The sequence below is a fragment of the Prionailurus viverrinus genome, unplaced genomic scaffold (genome assembly GCF_022837055.1).
Source record: "Prionailurus viverrinus isolate Anna unplaced genomic scaffold, UM_Priviv_1.0 scaffold_49, whole genome shotgun sequence".
NCBI classification, from domain to species: domain Eukaryota; kingdom Metazoa; phylum Chordata; class Mammalia; order Carnivora; family Felidae; genus Prionailurus; species Prionailurus viverrinus.
In genome coordinates, this window is record NW_025927612.1 from 1,272,698 (window position 1) to 1,300,240 (window position 27,543).

General features: G+C 64.7%; 1 protein-coding gene across 2 annotated transcripts; it reads right to left on the reverse strand.

The window, feature by feature from the left end:
* Positions 1-871: 871 nt before the first annotated feature.
* On the reverse strand, positions 872-26,689 carry FLNA (filamin A). Of its 2 annotated transcripts, XM_047847478.1 has the most exons (48): positions 26,538-26,689; positions 22,987-23,474; positions 19,742-19,990; positions 19,537-19,634; positions 19,256-19,403; positions 18,641-18,759; positions 18,484-18,561; positions 18,225-18,387; positions 17,934-18,134; positions 17,290-17,427; positions 17,080-17,203; positions 16,850-16,986; positions 16,558-16,751; positions 16,295-16,408; positions 16,063-16,206; positions 15,216-15,339; positions 14,972-15,132; positions 14,791-14,881; positions 14,531-14,700; positions 14,146-14,263; positions 13,788-14,050; positions 12,963-13,560; positions 12,695-12,868; positions 12,450-12,612; positions 12,210-12,370; positions 11,950-12,120; positions 11,435-11,558; positions 11,189-11,345; positions 10,317-10,506; positions 10,138-10,161; positions 7,501-7,748; positions 7,294-7,389; positions 7,003-7,105; positions 6,776-6,916; positions 6,555-6,683; positions 6,208-6,381; positions 5,949-6,110; positions 5,652-5,855; positions 5,424-5,576; positions 5,184-5,306; positions 4,796-5,062; positions 4,510-4,647; positions 4,216-4,331; positions 3,552-3,684; positions 2,683-2,859; positions 2,281-2,499; positions 1,991-2,194; positions 872-1,380 (listed from the first exon to the last, which is right to left on the reverse strand). In XM_047847478.1, the coding sequence occupies exons 2-48, from the start codon at positions 23,357-23,359 to the stop codon at positions 1,193-1,195; spliced, it is 7,944 nt and encodes a 2,647-aa protein (XP_047703434.1). In that variant the 5' UTR covers positions 23,360-23,474; positions 26,538-26,689; the 3' UTR covers positions 872-1,192. The 2 variants fall into 2 exon arrangements, with proteins under 2 accessions (XP_047703434.1, XP_047703436.1); XM_047847480.1 differs by lacking the exon at positions 10,138-10,161.
* Between the last annotated feature and the right edge of the window lie 854 nt (positions 26,690-27,543).

A 27,543-nucleotide genomic window follows, 5' to 3' on the forward strand; every position in this document is an offset into this window, starting at 1 on the left:
TTTCATCAGACAGTATCAGAACTGTGCCCTCTGCTCTGGGCTTCTGCTGTTCCCGGACATGCTTCCAGATGGAGCATGGCCAGTGAGCCTGGAGCGGCCAGTAATGGGAGGCCTGCAAGGTGAGGCTTGGCTGGGTTTAAGAACCCTTCCCTGCATGTGAGGGGCAAGGCTGACTTCAGAGGGAGGGGGGTGGCTATGAGTGGCACGTCGGTGACCATGTTTTATAGGTGGCGGCAAAACAAGGACTTGAAGCGAGGCACCCGTTTTTTTTTTTTTTAAGAGCGGGAGACTGTGGTGTGGGACGTGGCAAGCGATGGCAGGGAGGCAGTGCAGGAGTTAAGCGAGGGGCTCCGAGCTCCCCGCGAGGCCACCTGGGGCAGGGAACCAGCACACTGCAGCCAGTCTGCCTCTCCTTGATCGGGGCCGCCTGTCCACCGAGTGGCCTCGAGATCCCTTGGGACAGAGGTCCTCATGACCAGTCCCTCATCCAGGGGGATGGTGACACAAGAAGCCTGGGAGATGGCCAGGGGCTGCTGTGATTTCAAGGCCTGTTTATCTGGTCCCGACATCCAGTACTTTGCCTCCTGTAGTCTGGTCATGGCCTGGCTTTCCCTCAGGACAGTCTCTGTTCCTGGTGCGGCCCCGGGAGAAGTACACCAGCGTCACATCCCTTTCTGGGGGTGGGACACGTCTCTCACCTGACCTTGGTCTGAACCCAGGGAGGCAGAGAAGACTTGCCAGTGGGCCTCTTACAGTTGGGGGCAGGGCACGGGTCTGGGAAAGCGGAGCCCCTCGGTGCTAGCAACTTGTGGGCCTGCGCCCACACTTCGATCATCCTGCAGGCACCCTTGCAAGAAAGCCAGAACCAGCCTCAGGAGAATGGAAGCAGAACTTTATTCTTCTTGGCTAGGGAAGAGAACTAGCGGGTGGTCGTGCATAGTACCCCCCCACCCCTCCCAGAACCAAAGAAGACAGGCGGAGCCACCAAAGGGCTACCTCTGCTCGCCTCTCTCCTTTGCCCATGTGGAGGCAGGTGAGTGCAACGCAGGGCTGGGGTGGCTGCAGTGATGGGGCGGCCAGGGCCGGCCGGGGCTCCGGGGCCAAGGAGACCAGGGGGGGCTGCTCAGGTTGGGGGGATGGGCGTGGGAGCACTTCTCATCCTGGGAGCTGCCAGCTGGCACAGGCACAGAGCTCAGGGTACCAGGACACGGTAGGGGCTGCCTGGGATGTGCTCGTCACCCCACTTGACCACCAGCGTGTACTCTCCCTTGTCCTTGAGCAGGTAAGAGACGCTGTAGAGCCGGCTGCCCACATGCTTCACCAGGATTTCCTCGCACGGTGTCCGGGGGCCATGCACCCCTACCAGCAGCATGTTGTTGCCTGGTAGAGAAGGGGCCTCAGTTCCAGACCCCAAGTCTCTCCCTCCTACTGAGAATCCCCCGAGCCCTCTTTCTGTCTTGGTATCCTGCCCCCACCACCCTGTTGTGTTCAGGGGTGACGGCCCTTCCTAAAGAGCTGCCAGCACAGGAGACCCAGATCCTCCCCAGGCAGCTTCCCGAAGGGTAGAAATGATGGCGGGGAGGCGCAGATGGGAAGTGGCTTCATAAGTGACAACCACGCCCTGGGGGCGCCTGATGGCTCGGTGGGTGAGGCGGCCCACTTCGGCTCAGGTCACGATCTCGCGGTTTGTGGGTTCGAGCCCTGCGTCGGGCTCTGTGCCGACAGCTCGGAGCCTGGAGCCTGCTTCGCATTCTGTGTCTCCCTCCCTCTCTGCCCCTCCCCAACTCATGCTCTGTCTCTGTCTCTCAAAAATAACGTGTTAAAAAAAAAAACACCAAAAACAAAAAAAGAAGTGACAACCATGCCCTTGAAGGCACTCCCACCCCATCCACCCCCTTCTTCCCATGTTCCCAGGCACTGGTCATCCCATCTCATCTCTGGCCTCGTCTTTCTGGAGGGCACGGGTGATGGCCGGGGCCGGGGCACCCACCTGCTTTGCTACAGTCCACCGTGAAGCTGCTCTTTTGGCCTGCGTACGCCTTGCTCAGCCCCAGGCCCTTGGCCAGCACCTTGCTGGCGTCAGTGGAACCTGCGCCTGGGGCCCCGTGCTGGGGGGCACTGGCAGTCTTCGTCAGGGAGTCCACAAACACTGACGATGTCTCATGGAGGCTGTGGTTGCTGACAAGACGGGGACCTGCGGGGCGGTGGGGGGGGGGCGCTGAGAGGTAGCCAGAGTGCCAGGCGTTGCGTTGGGCACCGGCAGTCTGCTGCCAGGCTTACCTGTGACTTTGGCCTTGAAGGGGCTGCCCCCGATGTGGTAGGGGCCACCGTACTTGATGGAGATGAGGTAGCTGCCAGGTGCCATGGGGGTGTAGGTGACCCGGTAGCCCTCAGGGCACTCTTGGCAGTCCATCTTCACCTTGGAGGGCCCATCGATGGTTACGGACAGGGCGCCAGCTCCCGCGTTGCTCGTGTTCACGACGAACTCAGCTGGGCTCCCTGGGGTTGGCGGGGGGCGGTGAGGAAGAGCTGGCCCAGCCTGCTTCCCCATCCCCCCACGCCCAGCTCCCCAGCCCCCCGGCGTAGCTTCATCACCTCTGCACCTCCTCTTGTCACTGACAGCTTGGAGGAGGGGGCCTAGCATCGGTGTCCACACAGCGGAAACCGCATCCACTGACCTACCTGTGACACCACCTTCCAGACCGGCTCCGTAGGCGGACACCAGGCCCGGGTCCCCTCCGTGCCCAGGCTCCCCAACTCGGATCTTGAAGGGGCTTCCAGGAATGTGGGTGCCGTTGAACTTGACGTCAATCAGGTAGACACCGTTCTCCCGTGGGATAAAGCGCACGGCATACTTATCTGAGGGACAGAAGGGCATGCTGAGGGCCTGACATCCCTCCCCAGAAACCGAGCAGGTGGCATCTGTGAAGAGGTTCCCTCGCCCACCAGTCCAGGAGGTCCACGTGGCCCACTCCGCTGCTTCTGGGGACCACACCGGGCACCCACACCCCATGGCACAGGCCTCCCCAAACCGGAGGACTGAAGCGGTAAACGCCCAAGCAGCCTGCTGTCGGTGCTCACTTGGATGGAAATCTACAGGCAAAGCACTTGCCTCTCTGCCTCCGGAAAAAGGTTACCACAGATGCCAGCCCCTGCCTGTTACCAGGGGCACGGAGGTCATGGGGCTGTGCAGGGGCACGACTAGCTGTGGGACTGGCGACATTGGCTGCCTCGGGCCTGTCTGCAGGTGCCAGCCCCATGGCTAGACTTCGGGTCTCTCCCTCAGGAGACCGCATCATATTGCCTGCAGAAGGCGTTCTCCTTCCTAGAAGCTGTGGCTTCCAAGCAGACCCGCCGCCCCCCCCAGGGCTGGGGTCGTGAGCAGGGGAAGGGCTGCCCGGCTGGGAGAGCCCCAGCGCTTGGGCCCTGCTTGCAGAATCTGTACCTTCCTTCTGTACTCTCAGTCTGCTTCCAGCCAGCTGGGCAGGCCCGCTGCTCCCAGCAGGGCCAGGGAAGATGGGTGGGTGGCCCGGGCAGGGACAGGGCCTCACCTTGGTCGATCTCTGTGACATAGCACTCCTCCAGGGCTCCCGAGGGGCTGTGCACCTTAGCATCGATCGCCCCCTTGGCCCCGTTCAGGCTGACTGCAAAAGAGGCTGGCTGGTTGACCTTTAGCCCTGACTCCTGGAAGCATAGCAGACGTGGTTAGACAGGGTGGCTGGGGTGCAGGAGAGCAGGGTCCCAGTGGTGGGAGGCCCATGGGGGTTACACTTACCCATCTGGCGTCCGATTTGGTTTAAAGAGGGAGAGCCACTGATTCTTGAGGGGCAGTAAGCTACAGGCACACGCCCCCGCCCCCAGACCCACACTCTGCAGTCACACAGCCAGGCGGCAGGAATGGAGGGTAGCCCTGCCCCGTGGGCAGCACTGGGCCCTGGCAGGCTGTCCCTCTTTAAACCTCAGCCCTGGTGCTCAACGGGCACAGGCTTCTGTTCAAAGCCTTTAGACCTGAGACACGAGAAAAACTCCACACAGTGGGCAGGGGTGTTTCCTGCCGACCCCAAGCGTGGGCTGCGCCCGGCCAGAGCAGAGGCCCGGCGCCCTGAGCTGGGCTGGGCGGGTCACTTGACACGGGGCCAAGTCCTGCTCTGTGCGACGGCTCTGGTCTGGCCGGGCCCAGGAGCCCCAGGCAGGCGGTTTCTCTCGGTGCCTCACCTGAAGACTAGAAACAGTAAGGCGGCGGGCATCGCCAGACGGAGAAGCCACAGGTACTACGAAGGGGCTGTCAGGGATGTGCTCCTCGTTGAACTTGACTGAGACCTCGTAGTCACCTGGGCAGGAAGAGAGCACAGAGGGCGTGCTGGGAGGCCCCCACTTGCCAAAAACAGCCTGGGTGGCCCTGGGACCTTAGAGGGGAGGGCGGGAGCCAGGTGGAGCCGTCCGCTCAGACCCAGACCGACACCCACACCCCGATGCCACCTCCCGTGGCCCTGGGCACGCCCTCAGCACCTGGCTCCTGGACCACATAGGCCACGCCGCAGGAGCCATCCTTGCGGTCCTCGAAGGAGATCTCGGCCTTGCTGGGGCCCTCGACAGCAATGGCCAGGCCCCCGGCGCCAGCTTCCCTGGTCCAGATGCTAAATTCGGCTGTAGAAAGAGCAGTGTGTCCTCACGGAGGGCTGCTATCCTGGCCTCAGTCCCCTCCGAGCATGGCTGACGTGCTGCTAGCTACTTCCTCAACCCCACCCCCCACCCCAGCCCATAAGAGCAAAAGCCTGGCAGGAAGCAGGCATACCTGGCACTCCGGCTTCAGCCCTCTCCAGGCCAGGGCCTCCAGCGCGGACCTTGTGTGCTCCCCCTTCCCCCAGGGGCCCCACGGTGAACTGGAAGGGGCTCCCGGGCACGTGTTGGCCCTTGTACTTGACGCTAACTGTGTGCATGCCCATCTCGGCAGGCACAAAGCGGATGCAGTAGGTGTGGTTCTCCCCTTCCACGATCTCGGCCTCATGGCTCTTGCCTGATGGGCTGGTCACCTGGGCTGTCATGTCCTGGATGCTAATTTCTGCAGGTGGGGGACAACGTGGTGAGCAAGAATCCCGGGCCCCACCCCTCTGCTCAGGGCCCCATGGGGCTAGTACCCAGGACTCCCCAAGGCCCCCTCCCTGGCTCCCTAGGGCTCCTACCAGGGATCTTCAGGCTGAGGTCGCAGTGACTGCCGACATTGGCCACCGAGGGGGCCCGTCGCCGGCGTGTGATGCTCTCTTTCACCCGGCCCTCTCCTGTTACCTTCACAGAGAAGGGGCTGCCTGCAGGAAGAGAGCACAGCCCGTGCACCACGCAGGTTACGTTTCTGCCCGCAGGCTGTGGTGCGTGGCAGGGAGGGTGGCCCCGTCACGGGGGCAACGTGTGCATGCCCCACTCACCAGGCACGTGCTGGTCAGCGAACTTGATGTTGATGATGTAGTTTCCGGGCTCTGTGGGGCAGTAGGTGACCCTGCACGTGCCATCCTCCAGGTCCTCTGTGTTGATGTCCACCTTGCTGGGGCCCTCGATGGACAGGCTAAGTCCGCCGTAGCCTGGGAAGCGACAGCCCTGAGCCAGGGGGCCGAGCACGGGGGTCCCCCCCCAGCTGGTAGGTGGCCACCACCTACCTGCATCACGGGTGTCGATGATAAACTCTGCAGGCTCAAAGGTGTGGCCCTCGTGGAGGCCCTGGCCTGAGACCCGCACACGGCTGGCATCCCCGATCTCCGACTGGCTGATCACCACTGGGATGGGGCTGCTTGCCACGTGCTGGCCATTCTTCTTCACGTGCACCAGGTGCTCCCCCGTCTCCTTGGGCACGAATGAGATCCCTGGGCACAGGGCAGGGCCGTCAGCCAGGGGAAGGCGGGCCCGCCCCTCGCGGCCTCCCCCTTCCCAGGAGGCCCTGCCCCTCCACCTCTTACCCACGTGGCCATTGCGCAGTCGCTTCAGGAGACAGGGCTCCTCCCGGCCCGAGGGTGGCACTACCGTGGCTGTCAGCAGGCTGAGGTCCGTCTCGGAGATATTGATGGGGATGTCGGCAGCAGAGCCCACCTTCAGGTGGGACATGCGCATTGAGTCGTCGCCTGCCAGGGGACAGTCGCTGCATGTCCAGGTGCGGTGGGGAGAGGGTGCCCGCCCTGCCGTTCGCCTGCTTTTGTCACTGCTCCCAGTGCCACATACCCGTGACCCTGGCGGTGAAGGGGCTGCCCGGGATGTGCTGCTCGTTGTACTTGACCAGGATGCTGTAGTCCCCGGGCAGCACGGGAAGGTAGGAGACGCTGCACGTGCCGTCCTGGTTGTCGGTGCAGCTGATCTCTGCTTTGGATGGGCCCTCAATGGCCAGGGACAGGCCCCCTACGGAGAGTCGTGGGTGAGGATGGGAACCACGCCGGGGCCCCCGCACTGATGGCACAGAGCCCCGACAGGCAGAGGCCGGGGTGGCAGGTGCGGAGCCCCACTTAGGGAGTGTCTCCCCTGGATGATGGCCTCCCACGGCACAACGTGAGGCTAAGATCGGAGCGGCTCACCCTCTCCCGCATCCTTGGTGTTAACGGTGAAGACCGCGGGCTTGTTCACCACTCCGTGGCTGAGGCCAGGCCCATAGGCGGTGACATGGCCGCAGTTGACATAGTCCACGTAGAACTGCAGGGGGCTTCCTGAGGCAGGAAAAGGGGCCAGGTGGAATGGGGCTCTGTGCCACCTCCCCAGGCTCCTCCCAGGGCGCTGGCAGTACAGCGTGGGGGCGCACCTGGGATGTGCATGTTATCGTAGCGGATGTCCATCTCGTGCAGGCCTGCTTCGCTGGGTGCATAGCGCACGGTCACAGTGCCGTCCTTGTTGTCAGTGATGGCTGGCTGCGCCACCTTGCCCGAAGGCATCCTCACCTCCCCTGCAGGGCAACGGGGCCAGGGTCAGGGCAGCCACTGGCAAACCCAAGCCTCTGTGGCTCCCGAGCCCCTTCCTGCTCCCACTCACCAGTGATCTCGCCTTTCTTGATGGTGAAGGGGATGACGAGGTCGAAGGGCCTCAGGCTGGTCACATCCAGCCCATTGACACCCATTAAGGGTCTCTCTGGGGCCTGTAGTGGAGACAGAGGGCCCAAGTGAGGCACTGTAGGATGGGTGGGCGTATGAGGAAGTCCCAAGGGAAGCATCTGGAGGTCCCTCCTCACACGTGGCAGGAGAGGGCTTCATGGGATACCCAGCTGGCCAGCCCCACATGTCCCCTAGGGCCGGGAGAGCCAGAATGAGGCACGTGAGGTCCTACCCAGGTCTGCTGGCCACCCTGGGGATAGGTGTACGGTGGGGCCAGCTGCTGAGGCCGAAGTGGGGGCTGTGCTGTGGGCTGGTCCCCAGCTAGAGCCTGCAGAGCATCACAGAAGAGTTGGTGAGTCTACTGTCATAGAGATGGCCCAGGGGGAGGAACAGGCCAGGCTCCCTCCGCCCAGACCCCTCAGCCCCGGCCCCTCCTGACCGTCACTTGGAAAGGGCTGTTGGGCACGTGCTCGCCACCAAAGCGCACGCAGATGACATATTTGCCCGGCTGGGGGGCCGTGTAGAAGATGTCAAAGGTGCCGTCCTCGTTCTCTACCACGTCCACATCTACCTCCGAGCCGTCGGGTGTGCACACAGTACAGGTCACCTTGCCTTTGCCTGCTGCCTTGGTGTCGACGGTGATCACCGTCTCCTCTCCAATCTGGATGGTGGGGCCAATGCCAGCACCTGGTGGGGCGGGGTGGGTCCCCAGAGGGGGGCCGGCGCGTGAGCTTGGCACCTGAGCTGCTCCCGTCTGCCTGCCACCCGCCCAGGCCTCTCATTGCCACCACCAAGCGCAGCCAGGCCTCCCGCCCCCACCCCCCAAGCTGGGGCGGTGAGTGGTTTCTCAGAAGGCAGGAAAGGTTCCCCTGAGCCGCCTCAAGGGGCTTGGGGATAGCTCCACGTGGGAAAGGCCTGACAGGTGGCACACAGGTGTCTCGGAGGAAGGAAGGGCCTGGAGGCCCAGGAGGCCACCGCCACCGTCAGGGCACAAGCATTTGCTGCCACCTTCCCGGCCAACTGGGCCTCAGCCGGTGCAGTGGACCGACACCAGTGCCCTGGCCGGGCCCACGGCCGCCTTCGTCCCTGCAGCCCGGCCCTGGATCCCAGCGCTGTGTGCAGATGCGGTGAGGCAGGGTCCTGCTGCAGCGTGGGGGCGTGTGAGTCTCGCCTCCCGCCCCCCAGGCCTGAAGGTGAAACCGGGCTTTCCTGACGACTGAGAACACTCGCTCGTGGTGAGGGGTGGCCAGTGCGGCCCGGCACAGGCAGGGAGCCGGTGAGCGAGGAAGCAGGGAGCAGCAGGGTTGGCCCCCAAGCGGCACAGCACAGCAGGCAGTGGCGGCATCCGGGGGGGGGGGGGGGTGGCGAGGAAGGGGGGGGAGAGGCACAGCACAGCAGGCAGCGGCGACGGGGGTGGGGGGGATGGGAGGCCCAAGCCGCAGCCACCGCCACTACGTTGCAAGGGCAGAGCAGCTGAGCAGCCTCTAGGGCCCCAGAGTGCCCGAGGAGAGGGGAGGGGCAGTGACGTTATGATCTGGGCTCAGCCGTGAAGGCCTGGGGGGGGGGGGATGTGGGCTGTGAGGGCCGGCGGTGAGTGTGCTTCCTGCAGCCCGGCCCCTGCGGGGAAGCAGCCGGGAGCACTGGACCCACTCGAGGGCTAAGCTGAAGGGGTCCCCCTGGCAGGCCTGCCACTGAGCTTCCCTGCTAGGTGAGGGCCCCCGCCGGGCCGAGCTCCCTGCTGGCCTTGCACGGCTCTCTCAGGCTGTAGACCCGGCCGCCTGCTGCCCACCCTGCCCTGGGAGGCCTCACCTCACACCCACACCCGCTTTCCGCAGCTCGTCATCTGGACCCGCCATCTAGCTAGCGGCTTCAGCCCCGACCCCACAGGTCCCCCCAGTCCCCCACCTTCCCCGCTCAGCGCCTAGCCCATCCACAGGTCTTGGCTGCCCCGTCCTCCAACTGCACTTGCCACGTTCGCTCCCCACTTAAGCCGCATCACCACCAACCTGGCCCAGGCCGCCACTCTGACCAATCCAGAAGTGACTCTGGCTCCCCTACTGGGCTCTCTGCCTCCATTCTGCAGACAGTGGCCAGATAAACTGAAACCACTCCCTTAGCCAAGTCTTGGCCCTGTCCCTGTCCCCAAGGCCCTGTTCCCCGGCCCTAGGCATACATGCCTGTCACCTCAGATCCTAGAACTGTTCTACCTACCAAGCCACCGAGCCCTTGCCCCAAGACCCTAGCCACCCTCCGAATCTTGTCCTGGCTACCTCACCCAAGCTCCAGGCCAGGAGCGTCTGGAGGCTTCCACATAACTGGCACCTCTCACTGGAGTTCCTGGTGTCCCTGGCTGGCGCTAGAGCTCCCCTCCCATGCCCAAGCAGGAGAATCTCTATGCCTGGTTGGGCAGTATCTGAATAACGTCACTGCTGGGTAGGGGGCAAGGGGAAGGAAGGAGGTGGGGAGGGCGGGCAGGCCACCGAGTGCACTTTGGGGCTCTGAGGCTGGGCTGGGCCCAGCCATGCTGCCCGCCCAAGCAGTCGACGCTGGTGCTATTGCACTACCAGCCCATCCCACCCACTCATGCAGCCTGGACCTCCCCCGGCCTGGGACACGAGGCCCCCAGGAGAGGGGGATGCGGGGTCTGTGGATCCGGCCAGGGCCGGGGACTCCCACCGGTAAGGGCAGACCCCTTGTCCCCTTAGCCCACGCAGGAGCCCTTGACACGGAAGGAAGAAGTGAGAAGGAAGGGCCTGCTGCCCGCCCCCAGGGCTTCCCCAGGGTGCCGTGATCCCCAGACCCCGGAGCCCCCAGTGGGGTGCCTCTCAGGATGCACCTCACCCCCAAGCTCTCAGCTGCAACCCGACATCTCAGATGGGGAAACGGAGGCCCAGAGAGAGGGAGGGCCGGAGCGCTCGTGCTCTGTCTGGAGGCCCCCCTGGACACTAACCCTCCAGCTCCCCCTCTGTCCCTGCCGAGAGCTGCAGCTGGACCCCGCCCTGGGAGTCAGCACGGAAGAGGAAGGAAGCTGCCCTCTGGGCAGGAGGGGCATCGGGGCCCCCGGCAAGCAGCTTACCTAGCCCGTGACCTCCGATTGACACTGAGGTGAGAGGGCAGAGAGCAAGGAGAAAGGTCAGGTGAGTCACTCAGGGGGGCGGCCCCCACTCCCACACGCCGCCCCAAGCAGCGAGCCCTTGCACACAGGCACACCCAAGCCCCGTGCCGAGCGTCGCGGCCGCCGGCAGGCTGGCTCACCTGTGACTGTGCACTTGCTGGCATCTCCGGTGGGCACGGCCCGGACGCGATACGGGGAGAAGGGGATCTCGTCACCACCGTACTTGATGAGGATGGTGTAGCGGCCGGTCACATCCGGCACATAGGCCACGGTGTACGTGCCATCCTGGTTGTCTTGGATGTGCGTCTTCTTGGGCTTGCCCTCGGGGTCCTGTGCCGCAGAGCACAGGGGAGGTGGTTGGCCTGAGCCCAGCCAGGCCCAGGATTACCTCGGACCCTCTCAAAGGAGCAGGCATCAAGCCCCGCCGCTGCAGGGACAGCCTCCGAGTCACTCGACTGCCACGGCCCAAAACGACTGCCCGCACCCGGCACTGCGGCACTGCCCTTTACTTTGGTGTGGCCAAGGTACACGAGGGATGTCCCAAACGCCCAGCGCGCCCCCAGGTGACGACGCGTACGGCAGGGAGCTCGGTGCCCGTCCTGCTTTACCCCCGTGACCACCTCTTGGCTCCCATCCCCCGCCCCAGGGCCTGCCCTGGCACTAGGAACAGCTCCCCCGAGAGCTCTCAGGGTCCTGTTCTGACCCCTGACCCACGAGAAGGTCACAGGTGCGCAAGCCCAGGCGCTAAGGGCTTCGGTCACGTGCTCGAAGTCAGCAGTGAGCAAGCGTGTGCCCGGGAAGCCCGTGCCTGCCACCGCCATCCTAGAGGCAGGGGGCCTGGCCTGGCTGGCACGGCTCCAGGGGAGACCGTAGACCCAGACCGGTCCATCTACCCTAGTCTCCTGCCCTACACTGCACAGCCCTCTGGCCTCAGCCCCCTCCTCCCTGGCCGCCTCTGTGCCTGGAGCTGTAAACCAGCAGGGCCACACAGCGTCCCAGGTGGCCAGCTCACCGTGATCTGGACAGCCAGCAGGCCCTCTCCTGCATCCTTTGCATCGATGGTGAACTCCACAGGGAGGCTGGCGGGCACGCCAGTCGTATTGAGCCCGGGGCCGCTGGCCTTCACCTTGCTGGCATCGTGTGTAGGCAGCACCTTGACCTTGAAGGGGCTGTCGGGCCAGGGTGCCGTGAATGGTCAGAAAGGCTCTTGGCGCTCAGCCCAGGCACCTTCCCCCAGGCAGCAGGCCCTGCTTCCTACCTGCGGGGTACCTCCTCCTCCCCGTACATCACGGAGATGCTGTAGGGCCCCTCCCGGCTGGGCACGTAGTTTACAGTCTGGGTGCCGTCCGCGTTGTCCACGACGTCCACAGGCTCCACCAGGCCTGTTTCCAGGCCCAGAAAGAGACTCAGCCCGTCTCCTGGGTCCCCAGCCCTACCACACCGGAGCAGCCGGGCTTGGCGGTGCACCCAGCCCCCACCCCGGGCCTAGGCCGTGCTTCGCCCTCACCTGCCCATCCCTGGGGATGGCCCTGAGCCCCCCCGAGACGCCAGACACTGATCTGCGTGCCATCTTGGGCCCTTGCTCGCCCTCCCTGCTGCCACATCTGCTCGGTGGCCAAGTCCTGTCTGTCAGACCTCCTTCTGGTCCTCTGCCCCCGGGGCACTGGCTTCACTGTCACGTGAGACTCCTCCGTGAACTACTCGCATACTGACTTCTCCGCACTGGGCCTCTGGTCTCCCTCCCCACTAGCCCCCAGGCATAAGAACACTCACCTTTGGGCCCCTGCACTTTGACCTGCAGTGGGGCCACGCCAGCCTTGCTCGTGTCTACCTGGAAGGACTGAGGGAGGTTGGCGCGGACCATGCCAGGGCTCAGGCCAGGCCCGGAGCACTTGACCTTGGATGCGTCCGTCACGTCATGCACAGGGACCTTGAAGGGACTGCCTGGGGAGTGAGGAAGGAGGACAGCTGTGTGAGAGAGTCGAGGGCCAGCGGGCAGTCCCAGCACAGCCCTAGCGAACTTGCATGCTTACCTGGTACTTGGTGGCCACCATAGGTGACGTTAAGGCTGTAGGTGCCAGCCTCATAGGGGATGTATTCAACCGAACAGCTGCCATCCTTGTTGTCCATGCAGGACATCTTGGCCTCGGAGGGGCCCTCTACGGCCAGGCCCAGGCCACCAGTGCCGGCTCCCCTGGTGCAAACAGAGAGCCCGTTACGTCCTGGGGTCCCGGGGCCCCTCACAGCCCCAGCCTTCCCGGGCGCTTGCTCACCTAGTCTCCACGGTGAACTTGTTGGGTTTGTTGGTTGTGCCGCTTTGGATACCTGGCCCATGGACACGCACCCGGGAAGGGTCACAGCCCTCGGTCACAGGCACCTGGAAGGGGCTGCTTGGCACGGGGCTGCCGTCATAGGTCACATCCACAGAATGGAGTCCTGGAGGAGGGCAGGCTAGGTCAGGAGGAGCCCAGGCCACCGGATCTCTGAGCCACCGTCCCCTGGGAGCCCCGGCGCGTACCCTCCTCGTAAGGTGTGTACTCCACTTTGTACGTGCCATCACCACAGTCCTGCACGTACGTCTCGGTCAGGTTGCCTGAGGGGTTGGCCACACGGGCCTTGACGTGCGGCCCTCCGGTCTGCGTCAGAGCGCGGGCATCCACGCTGAACTCGGTGGTAGCCTCTCGGAAGACACCTGCAGGGGCAGGCATGGGGAGGAAGCGTGGGGCTCCAGGGACCCTGGGGGCACTGGCCTCCCCCCGCCCCCATGATCCTCGGTGGGGCCTCACCTTGGCCCTCGATCCCAGGCCCGTAGCACTGGACGCCTGAAGTGTCCACCGCAGGCTCTACCTGTAGCTTGCTGGGGAAGTTGGGCACGGGCTGGCCACCATACTTGATAGTGACGGTGTAGGCCCCGGGGCAAAGCGGGATGTAGGTGATGGTGTGGGTACCGTCGCCGTGGTCCTGGATGTGCACCTCGGCGGGCAGCCCTGCCTCAGAGCGGATTTCGATGGTCAGCTCTGCACTGCCCGCGCTCGAGCAGTCCACGTGGAACTGGCCCGCCTCACCGGCGGTGGCCCGCTCCAACCCGGGGCCTGAGCATTTGACTTTGGACGCGTCGAAGCAGGGGACCACGTGAGCCTTGAAGGGGGAGCCAGGGATGTGGGTGTCAGCAAAAAGGATGTTGATGTTGTAGTCCCCGGGTTCGGTGGGCACATAGGATACGGAGCATGTGCCGTCTCCGTTGTCCAGGCACTCGAGCTGGGCCTCGCAGGGGCCCTCCACCGTCAGGCCCAGGCCACCCATGCCAGCACCCTTGGTGTCGATAGTGAAGCGGGCAGGGGAGCCTGCGCTGCCCCCTTGCAGGCCCGGCCCAAACGCCTTCACCTGAGGGAAGAGGGGCACGTCAGGAGCCGAACCCATACCACCTCCCTGGCCTTTGACCCGAGACCCCCAGCCTGACCTTACATCTACTTTCGTTCGTTCTGGCTACCCTCCCCCACCAGCTAGGGGCACCAGCAGGCTTAGGCAGGGCCACTGGTCCTAAGGACAAAACTGGGGAAGGGGGAGGGTGAGCCTGGAGGAGAGGGGGTGGGCTCCCAAACCCCAATTACCTTGCTAGGCTTGGTGGGGGGCAGGGCTTCCAGAGGAAAGGGGCTGCCGGGCACAGGCACACCGTCATAAGTCACCTCGACCTCATAGGGCCCCTCCTCTCGGGGCACAAAGCGCACCACACTGTTGTCAGCCCCTAGGCCTGGCTCCACCTTGCAGGGCACTACGGTGCCCGAGGGGCCTGTGATCTTGGATGCCACTTTGCCTTGGCCACCAGCACCCTTCGATTTGACTGTGAATTCCTGATCTTTGCCAACGTCCACCTCTGTTGAGATGACCAAAGGAGGGAGAGAACTGTGGCATCCAGCCCACGTGCCCCTGGGCACCCTCACTGATTGTGACAGAGCCCCAACTACTTACTCTCTCCCAGGCCAGACACCTTGATCTTGCTGAGGTCTAGGCTTGGAGACACTCCCACTGAGAAGGGGCTCTTGGGGATGGGATCCCCTCCGTAAGTGACATTGATGCCGACTGGACCCTGGAAACAGTGCAGAGAGGCAGGGTAAGGAGTGAGGACCTTGGTCACCCCGGCCCGTGCCTTCCCCACTTGGGCATGGAGGGAGCGTGAGAGAAACGCTGGCTTCGCTCCCCCGCCCCCAGCCTTCCATGCTGGCTCTCTCCCGGGTAGGAATCAAGAGTGTGTAGAAGCGCTCGGGAGCAGCCCAGCTAGCCCACTGACGAGGAGGCCCACGGGCTCGGTGTGGGTAGTTGCGGAACGCGGCTGTTGGGAAGTCAAGGCAGCTACCTGCTGCACGGGAGTGTACTTGACCGTGTAGGTGTTGTCATGGTGGTCGATGATGTCCACATCACGCGCCGCATCCCCCTTGGCCAGTCCTGTGAACTGGACGTCCAGCTTGCCTTTGCCAGCAGCTTTGGCATTGACCGTGAAGTGGGTGGGTTTGCCAAGCTCAACACCTGAGGAAACATGGCAGCCATGTAGGGGACCCTTGCCCCAAGCCTCCCTGTGGGCCCCCGACTTCCCCACGGGGTGCTGCTCATTCTCACCAGTGCGACTGAGGCCAGGGCCCTCAGCCTTCACCTTGCTGGCATCGTGGGAGGGCTCCACCTTGACCCGGATGGGGCTGGTGGGTGTGGCCTGCAGGGGGTGGGAGGAGACAGGCTCAGAGGAGAGCAGCACCCCAACACTCAGCAAGCAGTGTTAGGGGCTGGCAGGAGCAGCACCCACCTGGTCGGCAAAGAGGACCATGATGGTATAGCTACCGGCCCCACGGGGTGTATACTTCACCGTGAAGGTGTCATTGTCATTACGGATGATGTCGAAGTCAATGTCGGCCTCAGTGGGGCCCACCACGCCAGGAGCACACTTGATGCCGATGCTGACATCACCTGTGGTGGGTGGTGGGAGCAGAGGCTGGGATCGCGTAGGGACACCTCACCCCCGTGCCCACCCGCTTGGGGCAGGGCCTTACCCTGGCCGGCCTCTGTGCAATCCACAGTGAAGTACGTTGGCTCATGAGCCTTGAGCCCGGTCTTGGCTACTCCGGGGCCATACACCTTGACCTTGTTTGGGTGGCTACCGGCTCCCACGTTCACCTGCAAGGCACAGGGGCAAGTGCAATGGCATGACCGGCCTGGGGGAGAGGCCGGGCTTTTTCACTCACTGCCGACAAGCACACAAAATGTGAGCACGAAGTGACTATCTGATGCCACGATGCCACCTTTAAGTGTCCGTGTATCGGGAGGAAGGAGACGACTCGTCCCCATGAACACTCGTCCTCGAATGTTCACGGTGGCACTATTCGCAACAGCCAAAAGGCACAGAACCCCCAAATGTCCATCAACAAAGAGATAGGTAACGTGTGGTCTGTCCACACACTGGCACGTTATTCAGCCCTAAAAGGGCGGCAGGTGCTGATTCACGCGAGGATGTGGGTGAACCGTAACGAGAGCGTGATGCTGAGTGAAAGCGGCGAGGAACACGAGACCCCATACCGGATGGTGCATCTATAGCAAACGTCTAGGATGGGCAAACCCACACATAAACCCACACAGCCAGGAAGATCGGTGGTTGTTTAGGGCTGGGGGAGGGGGAGTTGGAGGGTAGAGGGGTTTCTTCTGGGGATGAGGAAGATGCGCTCCGCTTTGATCATAACCGCAGCTGCCTAACTCTGGAGGTACTCAAAACCACCGAGCTGCACACTTGAGACGGGGGAACTGCGTGGCTGTCATCTGACACAGGTGGAGGACAGAAGGGAAGCAGGTGCCCCGGGGAGACGGGCTGCAGGCCCACTGGAGGCCCCGGGAAGGCCGGCTCACCCGGAAGGGGCTGTTGGGGACGTTCACGCCTCCCCAGGACACCACGGCCGTGTGCTTCACAGGCTTCCTGGGCACGTAGGAGCAGCTGTAAGTGCCGTTGCCATTGTCCTTGACCGACGCCTCCACGGGGCATCCCTCGTTGTCCTGGAAAGTGGGCAGGGACAAGCAGCCTGCCGATCAGCCCGGGCACCTGGCCACCCCACCCCACCCCCACCATGGGTGGGCACCCCACCTGGACTTGGACCCGGAGAGGGGCCTTCCCGCCATGCTTGGCATCCACCGTGAACTCGGCCGGCTTATTGACGGCCACACCCGTCTTCTCCAACCCAGGCCCGCGTGCCTTCACCTGATGAGAGGCCACCCAGGTCTCAGGCCACCAAGGACCCAGAGTGGCAGGAACACACCCCTGGGGATACCAGCCCGGCCACGCCTCCCAAGGCCCCAAGCAGAGGCAGAAGGGGGCCGAGACCCAGGCCAGCAGCGCGTGCCCCTCACCCTATCTGGGTGGAAGTCCTGGGGCGCCTCACGGATGTCGGCCATGAAGGGGCTGAGGCGGATGTCCTCACTGTTGCACAGCACGTGCACTGCATACTCGCCAGCCTCCTGGGGCCAGTAGCGCACATCACAGGAGCCGTCGCCCTTGTCGTCGCATTCAATCTTGGCCTGCGATGGGCCCTCCACCGAGAAGCCTGAGGACAGCCACCGGTCCCATCAGCACCCTGGAACCCGGTCGGGTGGCCTCACCGCCCTCCGCCCCGAGGTGTCCACATCACAGCCTCCAACCTACCCAAGGTGCCGACGTCATCCCCGATGGCCTCCACCACAAAGTCTGCTGACTTGCCGACGACACCCCCTTCCAGCCCAGGGCCCCAGGCCCGCACCTTCTGATTGCCACACTCCGTGCCCACCTTCACCTCGAAGGGACTGTGAAAAGAGAGCCACGCAGGGCAGCGCTGAGGGCCCGGCAGGGAGAAAAGCGTGCTGCCTGGGCTCTGAGGGCTCTGCCCGGAGCCTCACCTGCGCCCAATGTTCTGGCCGCCCCACGTGATGGTGACAGTGTAGGTGCCGGGGACCATGGGGTAATACTCGAAGCCATAAACGCCGTCCCCCAGGTCCTTCTGCTTCACACGCTCCTCACCCTCTGCCCAAGACAAGGGAGGGCCTCAGGCCTGGCCAGCAGCAGCCCCGGGGTCTGCTGCTGCCCATCCCAGCCGTGGCCCAACTTACTGGGACCCTTCACGGTGACCTTCAGCTCCCCACTGCCCGCGCCCTTCGTGTACACCTTGAAGTCCGCAGTCTCTTTCACCCGCACACCCTTGGGCTGCAGGCCCCGGCCGACGGCGCGGCAGGCACCCGGGTTACAGGCTGTGGGTACAGGGCCGGCTAAGCCACTGGGAGCGGGCTGTGGGCGACCCCGCCCCCCACCCCCCGCCCAGGGCTGGGGGTCCCTCAGAACTTGGTCCCACGGGATGGCGAGGGACATGCAAGAAAGAACCGCAAGGGACCGTGACCCCAGGACCTGCAGGCCAGGCCTCCTCCCAGCTCCTCAACACCAGCACCCCGCCCCCCACCCAGCCCACCCCCTCCCAGAGGAAGACAGATCCAAGTACCGTTGACCCTGTGGGCAGAGCAGAGAGCAGCAGGTTTCTAAACAGCTGGAGCGAGCTCTTCTGAAGGTGAAAGCGTGGAGAGAGAGCCGGAGAAGGAGGAGGAAGGGCCCCAGTAGGGGATGACAGAGAGCCCAGACAGTGGAAGCATAGAGACCCAGGGGGCCGGGGCCGGGGCCGCACGGAGACTCGCCCTAGCTACCCCCTCCTGAGGAAGGCCCAGTCTACAGCGCCCCGCTCGGGGGGCGGCTGGGACCGGCCTACCTTGGCCAACAGTGACAGTGTAGGGGCTGCGAGGGATCGGCACGCCGGCAAAAGTGACGTGCACCGTGTGGACGCCCTCCGTGGTGGGCTGGTAGCTGCAGCGGTATGTGCTGTCGCCCCGGGCCTCCAGCTGGGGCTCCACGGCGCCCTTCTGTCCCGTGGGGTCCTGGATCACAACGTCCACCTCACCCGTGCCAGCTCCTGCCACGAGGCACCGGCTCAGGCCCGGGCCGTTCCGGGACCCCGGCAGCTCCCACCTCAGACCTGCCAGCCTCAGCAAAACCCCCTCACCTGCCGTGAAGATCTCAAAGTAGGTGGTCTTGTTGGCAATGTTGCCACTGGGCTCCAGGCCGGGGCCCTGGGCAGTCACTTTGCTGGCATCACCCTGGGACTTGTCCACATACACCTCGAAGGGACTCTTGGCGATATGCTGGCCGGCAAAGAGCACGGTGACCTGTCCCCAGGAGGGGCAGACCGTGAGGGGCGAGCTCTGGGCCTGCCGGCCACCGCCTCCACCCCCCCCCCGCCTCCCCTGGGGCTGAGGGCTCACCTTGTGAGTCCCGGTCACCTCGGGGACGTACCAGACAGAGAAGGTACGGTTCTTGTCATTATTGGCTGTCACCTTTGCCTGTAGCGGGAAGGAGCGCGTGAGCCGTGCTCGGAACGGGGGCACCGCTGAGCCCACCATGGTCTGCCGGGACCCCTACCTCCTCCTGGTGGCCGGCCGGGTCCTCCACATACACCAGCACCTCTCCCTGGCCGGCGCTTCTGGTCTCCACCGTGAATTCTGCCCGCTTCTTCACCATGTTGCCCGTGGGCTCGATGCCTGCCAGGCAGGGTCAGGGAGGCGGGAGCCGGCCGTCAGGGCCGCCGCCTCACCCCTGCATCCCTCCCCTGCCGTTCCCCCCTCTCCCCGTCAGGCGGGCTCCGAACTGGGTGAATCGATTCCATGTGAATCTTGGCCCGGCACACAGCCTGCCCTCGTGCCCCCGCTGCATTCTTGCTGTGGGCCGGGCCCGGGTCTGTTTCCTAGTACCCTCACTCGGTCGGCCTGGGCCCTAGTTCCCGTGTTTCGCCCTGGCTGGCTTATCTCTGTTTACAGGAGAACGGCTGGGTCCTCCCTCCTGAACATGCTCCACCTTGCGCTGGTGACTCGGGGACTTCTAGCCAAGTGGCCAGTCCTGAGCAGCCCTGGCCCACTTCTTGGATTCTGAGGGGGCGCTTGAGAACCTAGCCGCCACGTAAGCAAAGAGTTCCCAAGACCTCCAGGTCCCGCGGGAACGAGGTAAGCACTCAGAGCATCCCTGCCCCACCCCCCTCACCTGGCCCGTAGGCGCGGGCTTTCTTTGGGTTTAGTTTGGGCCGCAGCGGAGCCCCTGGCTTCAGCTTGGCCTTGGGGAACTGGGACAGGTAGGTCATGACGGAGTGCTCGTCTACATTGGGATCCACGATCTCCTCGGGCGTGATCACCTAGCACAGACGGAAGACAGAAACCACGTGACCTCCAAGCCTCAGGCTCCCGGGACGCGACACAGCTGGGCTGCCCGCTGGGACCGGGACCGCACCCCCTGGACGGCCTGCACGCGGCCGGGCGGGGGCGTACCTGAGGAATGCCCAGCCAGTCATCGGCCTGCTGCATGGCCTCCCTCGCGTTGTTCACGGGCTTGCTGGCGTCCCAGGAGTCCCAGTCAGGACACAGGCCTGCGGCGCAAGGAAGGCTGGGAGGAGAGGGGAGGGACCCGCGGGCCCCCCGACGAGAGCGCTGCCCGTCACCTCAGCCCCCTGCGCCGCACCCCCTCGCCCCTCACCTGGGGCACAGCTGTCGACGAGGGCGCCCAGGGCCCTGCCGCTCTGCCAGTCCCGGCTAAAGTTGGTGATGGGCAGCTGTGGCAGCTTGTTCTGAATCCAGCCCAGGAGCCGCTGCTTGGGGGTCTGCTTCTTGGCTTCCTCGTCCTCCTCCTCATCCCACATGGGCATAGAGATGGAGTAGTGCAGGATCAGGGTCCAGATGAGGCCTAAGATCAGCTTCAGGTTCCCATCCACGATGGCCTTGCTGTCTGTGAGGAAAGCGAGTGGCCGCACTGAGTGCGTAGGCGGCCGAGCTCGAGCGTCCCTGAGCACGCGCACGCAGGGCACCAGGCGCTCACAGGTGGCGCGGGGGAGCAGGGGGACGGGAGAGCCCTCCTGAGGGCATGGGGTGTGGGTCGTGCCCTCTGCCCAGGGTCCCTGTGCGGGGTGAAGGAGACGAGAGAGACCTCTGGGGACGGACGGGGTGACACCCGCTGACACGTGGTGCCGATACAGTGCAATGAAGGGTGTTGCTGGGGGCCCAGAGGCAGCCCCGACGATGGGCCCAGTCTGCAGACAGGGCCCGGGGTGGGGGTGGGGGGTGGCGGCTCTGGAAGAGCCCTTCTCCTGAAGGTGCTTTGCAGCTGCCTGCCTCCAGGGTCCCCAAGGAATCGGGCAGGGGGAGCAGCCTGGCCCCGGCGGGCCTAGATGCGAGAGAGCCCCTGAGCTGACCCTGGCACTGGCTGCGGACTGGGGCTGCGGCTGAGGAAGAGGAAAGCTGGCCGGCGGGACAGTTGAGAAAGAAAACCATTGCCTCAGGATGACTGGGTGGGCCGAGGGCCACGCAGGACAGGGGAAGTGGAGGCGTTGGGCAAGGACCCTTTGTGTGGAGGATGTGAGCCCTACCCCCACTTCCTCAGTGCCTCCCACCCCACCACAGACCCAAACTGGGAGCAGGCCCGGGGTGGGGAGTGCGGAGGACACAAGAGCCAGTGCTTGGGTTGCATGGCCCTGACTCACTGAGACCCAGCAGCTGGCCTGCCACCCAGGGTGATGGCCAGGACACATGCCAGGGAGCCCCTTCGCCCAGTCCGAGGAGAAGGGCAGAGCTAGCCAGCCTGGGTGGGGCAGCCAGGGCCCCGCTCGGAGCATGGGTGGGGTCCCTGACTCCTGCTGCCTCAGCAGAGCTCGCCGGCGGCCGCCTGCCCTCTTCACCACCTAACGGGGCCCTGGGCCTCAGGGGGGTGGCTGCCAAACTCACCACAGGGGAAGCGGTTAGGGCGGGCACCCGGCACCCCGTCACCCCGTCACCCCAGCAACCCCTCCAGGCTCTGGGCCCCACCCAAGGCACTTCTGGGTCTCAGCTTCCTCAGGGGTGGGGCCCTGAAAAGGGGAGGGCTCCGGGAGCCACCGGAGTCCTGCACCCCCATCAAAATCAGGAGAAAATACTTGTGTGATGAGTCAACTGGAGGGTGGGAAGAAGGAGATGGACACCACCAAAAGGGCCATCAGTGGCAGGCAGCCTCGAGGACCGGCCAAGCCACTCAGCGAAGCAGCCTCTCTGCTCCCAGACTGAGGCGTCCTAGTTCTGCACCCCTGCCTTGTTCTGTGCCCAGACAGCAAGGGGACGTGGTGGAGGAGGGGCTTCGGGCTGCGGGTGAATGGAAGGTTCAGAGAAGACCAAAGGCACAGGCCTAGCCAGGGCTTCCCAGCAAGCCCCCACCTCAAGTCCTGCTGTGACTTAGGAGAGGACACATCAGGCCAAGCTCATCAGCCTCAGTCGTTGGTCTGGGCCCTCCCCTCGATCATCAGTAGGAGGCTGGCCTAAGCCCTCCTCCATCCCCCTCACAAAAGAGGGAGGGAAGAACCAGGGCCCGGGGTTGGGAGACAGCCCGATTGGATGGCCCCGCCCCATCCCACCCCCTTTCCCCAGCCCTGGGGCTAGCCTGCCCCCTCCCTCCCCTAATCACTGCTGCTTTCCAACATTTTTTTGCCTTATATGGCAAAGCTCTGGGAACTAGGCCTGCTCCAGCCAGCTCACAAGAGGAGGAGAAGAAGGGAGGAGGGAGGAGGAGACCCCCCCCAGACAGCTGGGGTGTGGCCTGGCTCCCCACATCCGGTTGCCCCCCCACCCAAGGCTCAGAGATGACTCAGCTTGGCTAGACTGAGGCTGGGACTGAGGGGTGGGCCTCATCCCCGACTGGCATTCCAAAGAAAGAGGTGGGGCCCTGGAGACCTGCCCTCGGAGTGGTTGGGGGCATCTGAGTCTCCGTCACTCAGACTGAGGCTCAGCAAGGACCGTGCCGTAAGGACAACTAGAAGAACTGTAAAGAAAAGAAAGCTTTCCTTCTCTCTTGGCAACAGGCTGCCCCCCCAGTGACCCACCAGTTCCGGTGCCTGTCTCTGAGCAGCCCCCATCTTGAAAAGAACCTGGGATGCCACAGTAGGTTCGGTCAATGCCAGCCTCACCAGCCTCACCCGTCCAGTGACACGGACACTAGGTTGGCGGTGAGCCCAGTGCACGCTGGAGTACCTCCCAGCCAACTCCTGCATTCTAGATGCAGAAAAGCAAGTCCTACATAGAAGCAAGAGTTTGGCCCAAGCTCAACGGTAACTTGGAGTTGAAGTAGACTACAAACCAGCTCCCTTCGCCAGCCGACTCATCTCACGTGCCCTTTGGCTAGCTATCATCCTCTGTGGCCCCGAGTTCCCCGAGGGGAGATCTAAACTGGGGGTTGGAACCATCTCCAATAGAAGGACCCATCTCCCAAGGCCAAAAGGAGCCAAGAGCCCTAGACAATGGGACCCACGAGCTCCAAGACCCTGTTTAGGAACTACAGGAGCGCGGGAGGCCAGAGGGCCCTTCCCAAACTGCGGAAGGGGAGGTGGTGGAGAGCCTGAGACTCCCCCTCCTCAGGGATGGGGCACTGGGCGCAGGGCCAGAGCCTGGCCAGTGCCCGCCTTCCGCAGGCCCTCTCCCACCGCGGGCTCGGTGGCGGGGGCGCGGCCTGCGGAGGATGTGAGCTCAGCCTGGGCGCGGGCCAGCCGGGGTGCGGCGGGCGGGGGCGCGTAGCGGTCTGCATGCCTGGCCGGCCTGCCAGCGCGCCTTTGTTCTCGAGGCCTGCGCGCTGGAGCCCGGCGGCCGGGGGGCAGCGCCGCGGCTTGGCGGGGGTGGCTGAGAGGGGTTGGCCTGGGAGAGAGGGGAGGACGCGTGGAGCCCCCGCCCTCGACCTCCCGGTGCCACAGGGGCGACCCGCGCCCTCACCGATGGACACGAGCTTGATGCTCTCGCGGTCCAGGAACTCGAGCGCCACCGACACGTTCTCCAGCTGCATCTGGCGGAAGGTGGGCCTCTGGTTGTGCTTGCGGTGCATCTTCTTCTGGCTGAGCACCTCCAGCAGTGCGATGAGCCGCAGCCCATCGCTCAGGTCCGTCTGCAGGTTGGCGATGCGCTTGCTCACGCACTTGAGGTGCTCGTTGCACCAGCGCGTGAACGTGTTCTGCTGGATCTTCTTCCACGGCGCGTCCTCCGCCAGGTCCTTCTCGGTGGCTGGCATCTCGGCGTCCCGCGTGTCGGTACCGCCGCCCGGAGCCGCGCCTGCCGCGCTCTGGCCCGCCCGGGAGTGGGAGCTACTCATTTTGAGGCGCGAGGAGCCGAGGGGCGGTGCTGCAGCCTAGGCGAGGGGACGGCCCTTTAATTAAAGTCGCAGGCACCTCGGCACACGCAGGGCGAGGCGGAGAGCGGAGATTGTGCTGCGGAGAGAGCGAGCCCTTTAAATGCGGGAGGGGGGGGCGGGTTCCGTAGGGGAGGAGCCACCGCGGGGCGGGGCCCCGGGGTGGGGCTTCGGGCCGCACCCTCCCCGCCCCGCCCCGCCCGTCGGAATGCCCCCTTCAGCCCCCAGTCCCGTCAGTTCGGACCCGACACCGAGGCTCCGGGGAGGGTCTTTGGGCCCCGAAGGGGGCAAGGACGCGCCCTCGCCTCATGGCCTCGCACCAGCGCTGCAGGAAACGCTGCAGCAAGGAACGAGTGAACAGCGTCTGGCGCCGTACCACTTGGCCGCCAGCGGGCACGCCATACAAGGGACTTTCTTTCCCCAAGTCCCCTGCGGGGGGGTGGGGGTGGGGGTGGGGGTTGGGTGAGGTGAGGTGGGGTGGCTCCTTCTCCCCGAGTCACCTGGACTCCGTCCCGTCCCCGCAGCCCCCGCAGCCCCCCGGCCCCCTCCCTACTCGGGACTCCCGCGCCTGGGGTTTCCCGACCGCCCCTGCAGCAGCGGGACGGGACCCGATCCTAAGAGCGAGCCCTTGGAGACCGCGGGTCCCAGGCCCGGCGCTGCTGCCAGAGCTTCACGCCCGTGCCCCCACGCCAGGGAAGCGGCCGCGCCACAACGCCTGTGCCAGGCCCGCCTTCCCGCTCTACGCGGTCCTGGCCCGCGCACCTGCGCCCGCCGTCCCGCCGGTCCCCACCGCCTCCCTCCCTCCCCACTCCACTCGGGAGGAAATGGGGCACTGGGCCAGGAGGCCGCCAGCACTCCAGGAGCAAGCAGCCTTGCAAGGGACTGGGCGTGCCAATGGGCACTGGCAGAGGGCCGAGTGAGGCGCGCAGACGGCGAGTGTACGCCTGACCCACCATGCCATCCACCTGGGGCGCTGGGGGTTTGCTCTCCTCTTGCAATGCCTGTCCCCCCCCCCCCCCCGCCCCGGTAGCCCCAGGAGGCAGCCTGGTGGGGGGGGATGTCGGGGCGCCTTCCAGACCCAGAGGACCTGCTCATGAGTTCCAATAAGGGTTGGCAGGCTCTGAGTACTTGGGTCTGGGTGGGCCTCGGCCCCGTTGCAGCACAGGGGCGGGGGGGGGGGGGGGGCAAAGACAGGGATCCAGGGTCCTGATGTGGGCGAAGCATGGAGGGCTGCAAGGGCAATGGGAAGCTATTCAGTCAAGATCAATTTTCTGGTCGATGGGTCTGGAGACAGTGGGAAGGCTGCCGTGGGGAGACAGAGACCACCAAAGGAACAGAGGCAAGAGGTCTTCTGGGGACCCTCGCTGCCACCCTCTTCAGTCTAGAGAAGCCAGCCTACCAGGACTCCTCCCAGGCCTGTGCGCCTCCCCTCTGCAACCTGTTCCCTTCCTTATGTCTTCTCTCAAGAAAGCCATGCCTCTTCCTCCTGCGTGCTTGTGAGACTGAACTGCACACTAGCAGGGTTTAAGTTACCTCCTAAAGACCAGTGCAGGAGGAGGCCCTGGGTCAGCCAGCAGGTCGTGCCCAAATATGGTTGACTGAAGTAGCCCCGGGGGTCTGTGTTACCCGCGGTGGGGCTGCAGTCCCAGGCAGCATGTCCCCGGCCCTCTGGCACGCTCGCTGTGGGGCTGCCTGTCACCCTATTGCGCTCCTCCCTCTCCCGACCACTTTCAAACACGCTTGCACAAAACTCCACGAAATGGTGTCTGGGACCTGGGCTGGGAGTGGCAGTGACAGCTGTAAAGAGGGAACCCATATGGACCCCTCCCTACCAGGTCCCGTCAGGACGATGTGAGATGTGACCTGGTCTGTCCCCATGCCCCACTGGAAAAGCAAGTTCCCAAGGACAGAATGACGGGAAATCACTGGATTTTCTCTCCACTAAGTGCCATCCCACTGGGTCATCTGTGTTCATTCTGTAATCTTCAGAGACCAGGCAAACTAAGTCAGCACAACCGAGCGGTAGTCAGCCCCAGCAGAAAGGGGAACAGAAGCTGGGTATCCAGGCTTCCAGCCCTAAGCTTTCCGGGTTTGGGGGAGACCAGGGAGGTGGGTGTAGAGGGTTCTTGTCCTCAGGAAACACAGTATCGCCACCAGATGGCGCTCCATCTCCAAGCCCCCAGATCGGGCAGCCCTCGGAAGCCAAAATCCAGCTCTTTCATATTTTCCCTTATTTGGAGTAGATTCTTGGACGTTAGACACACCCCGCCCCCACCCCACCCCCGGCCCTCAGACCCCAGGCCAGGCCCTCCCACATGGGCGCTTCGGCTGGGGCGGAAAGCTGCAGGGTGGCCCGGTGAGAAGAGACCTGGGCTGGAAAGGCAAGTCCAGGTGCCGCAGGTGTGGACACTCACTTCCTGAGCTCCCACCTTGACCGCTGGCCTGGAGCACGTGCAGGTGGACCTGCCAGGGGACTTCACCTACTTTTCCTGGACCCAGCTGGCACAGGAATCTGGGGATGCTGCTGCTCACATCCTGACTGGCGCTGAACATCCAGCTCAGAGCCAACCTGGGATAGGGCCCAGCCGGGGAATCCGGCCCGTAGGAGGAGCCCCTGCCGCCTGTGCCTGGCCACACCCCTGCCCCAGCCCCCACGGAGCGTAGCTGCCCCGGAACCAGCTCCCCCGTGCCCGAGGCAGCTGGTGCCCTGAGGACTGGTGCCAGCGACGACCCCACTATTACCCTCCCCGGGGGTCATACTGGCTGCGAAGCGTCCTTCTAGGTGACCACTCCGTCTCAGCCCATACAATCTCCTGCTCTCGGGAGCCCTTCTTTCCCAGCAATGCAGTGGTTAGCTCATGGGCACCCGCTTAGCCCGTGTCCAGCCAAACACTCAGACACCGTCTCTCTGAGGGACCTCTATGGCCCAGGGCGCCCACACTCCTGGGCACCAGCACGCATTCTCGGGTAAACTAGGGAGGGCAGCTCCTGGACACCGCATTCCCAGGTTCACTCCCAGCTGCGCCCGGCTCCGGCGCGATGCGCGCCGGCGCCCGCGTTCTCGGCGCCTCTCCGCCCTCCTTCGCCACCCCCGTTCCCGGTCCGCGAGCTGCGCGGTGACCGTCTCGCGCGGAGGCCTCACCTGCTGTCGCCGCGGGCGGCCCGCGACGGCGGGGGTGGCGCCGGGGTCGCCTTCGCGCCCGCGCCAGGAGCCTCGGGGTTCCGCTGGCGTCCGCTGCGCGCCGCGCGCCTCCACGCGAATGGGCCGCCGCTGCCCGCCTTCTTGTTGGCCGCACCCCCGCCCCGCGCCCGCCCCGCGCCCGCCCCGCGCCCGGCCCGGCGAGAAAGCCTTAATTGGTAAAATCGCCCAGGAGCCGGGGGGCGGGGGCGCGCCGCGAGCTCGAGCGCCGGGGCCGCCTGGCGACTCCGCCACCCCCCCACCCCCGATGAGCTCACCGCCCGGCGAGGTCCGCCTGGGGGTGGGGGTGCCTGCCTCAAGATCCCGCGGGGTCTACGGGGCCCACATCTCCGCTCAGCGGGAAAGGCCCCTCCCTCCAGGGAGCCGCCCACAGTCACGGCCCCCTGCATTTGCCCCAAGCCTGGGCTGGCCGGGCAAGTTGGATTCTGCCCCCTAGGGTGGGGGTGGGGGTGGGGGCGGACAACAGTCCGCTGCAGGTGTTCGCTGAGCTCCTACCACCTGCAAGGCCACAGTGGGTCAGAGCCCCGAGCCCCGTGCCGAGCGAGCATCCCGCTGCCACCGATTTGGCCCCTGCTGGGTGCCAGGCCTGGCCTGGGAGCCAGCGGCAGAAAGACACCGATTCTCAGGAGCACGATTAGGTGCGGTCCCGAAGTCTGCGAGGGCCCAGGGCGGTGCAGCCGAAGAGCCAAGTATCCGGGCTCCTGTTCCTCTTCTACATGCCTACAGCCTGGCAGCTTCAGATTCGGCTCAAATGTCATTTCCTTGGGGAAGGCCACATAAAGCAGTGTCGTTTTAACATTTTGCCCACAAAGCCCAATAAGAACTACATTTTACATCCTGAGCCAGTATTATGTGCTTGCCCGTGCACTCGCACACAGATTGACCCAAGTAACTGAAAGAAACATTTCACAAAATGAGACTTCTCCTTACTACCTGCAAAGCACTCTGA

What these genes read in the sequence shown, in the direction of transcription:
- FLNA (XM_047847478.1), bottom strand. Translation starts at nt 23,359, where the DNA reads ATGAGTAGCTCCCACTCCCGGGCGGGCCAGAGCGCGGCAGGCGCGGCT. An exon ending in AGCCCGCGCCTACGGGCCAG is followed by an intron (nt 18,760 to 19,255) that starts GTGAGGGGGGTG and finishes CCTGCCTGGCAG; the next exon opens with GCATCGAGCCCACGGGCAAC. An exon ending in TGGTGGCCACCAAGTACCAG is followed by an intron (nt 12,121 to 12,209) that starts GTAAGCATGCAA and finishes CTCACTCCCCAG; the next exon opens with GCAGTCCCTTCAAGGTCCCT.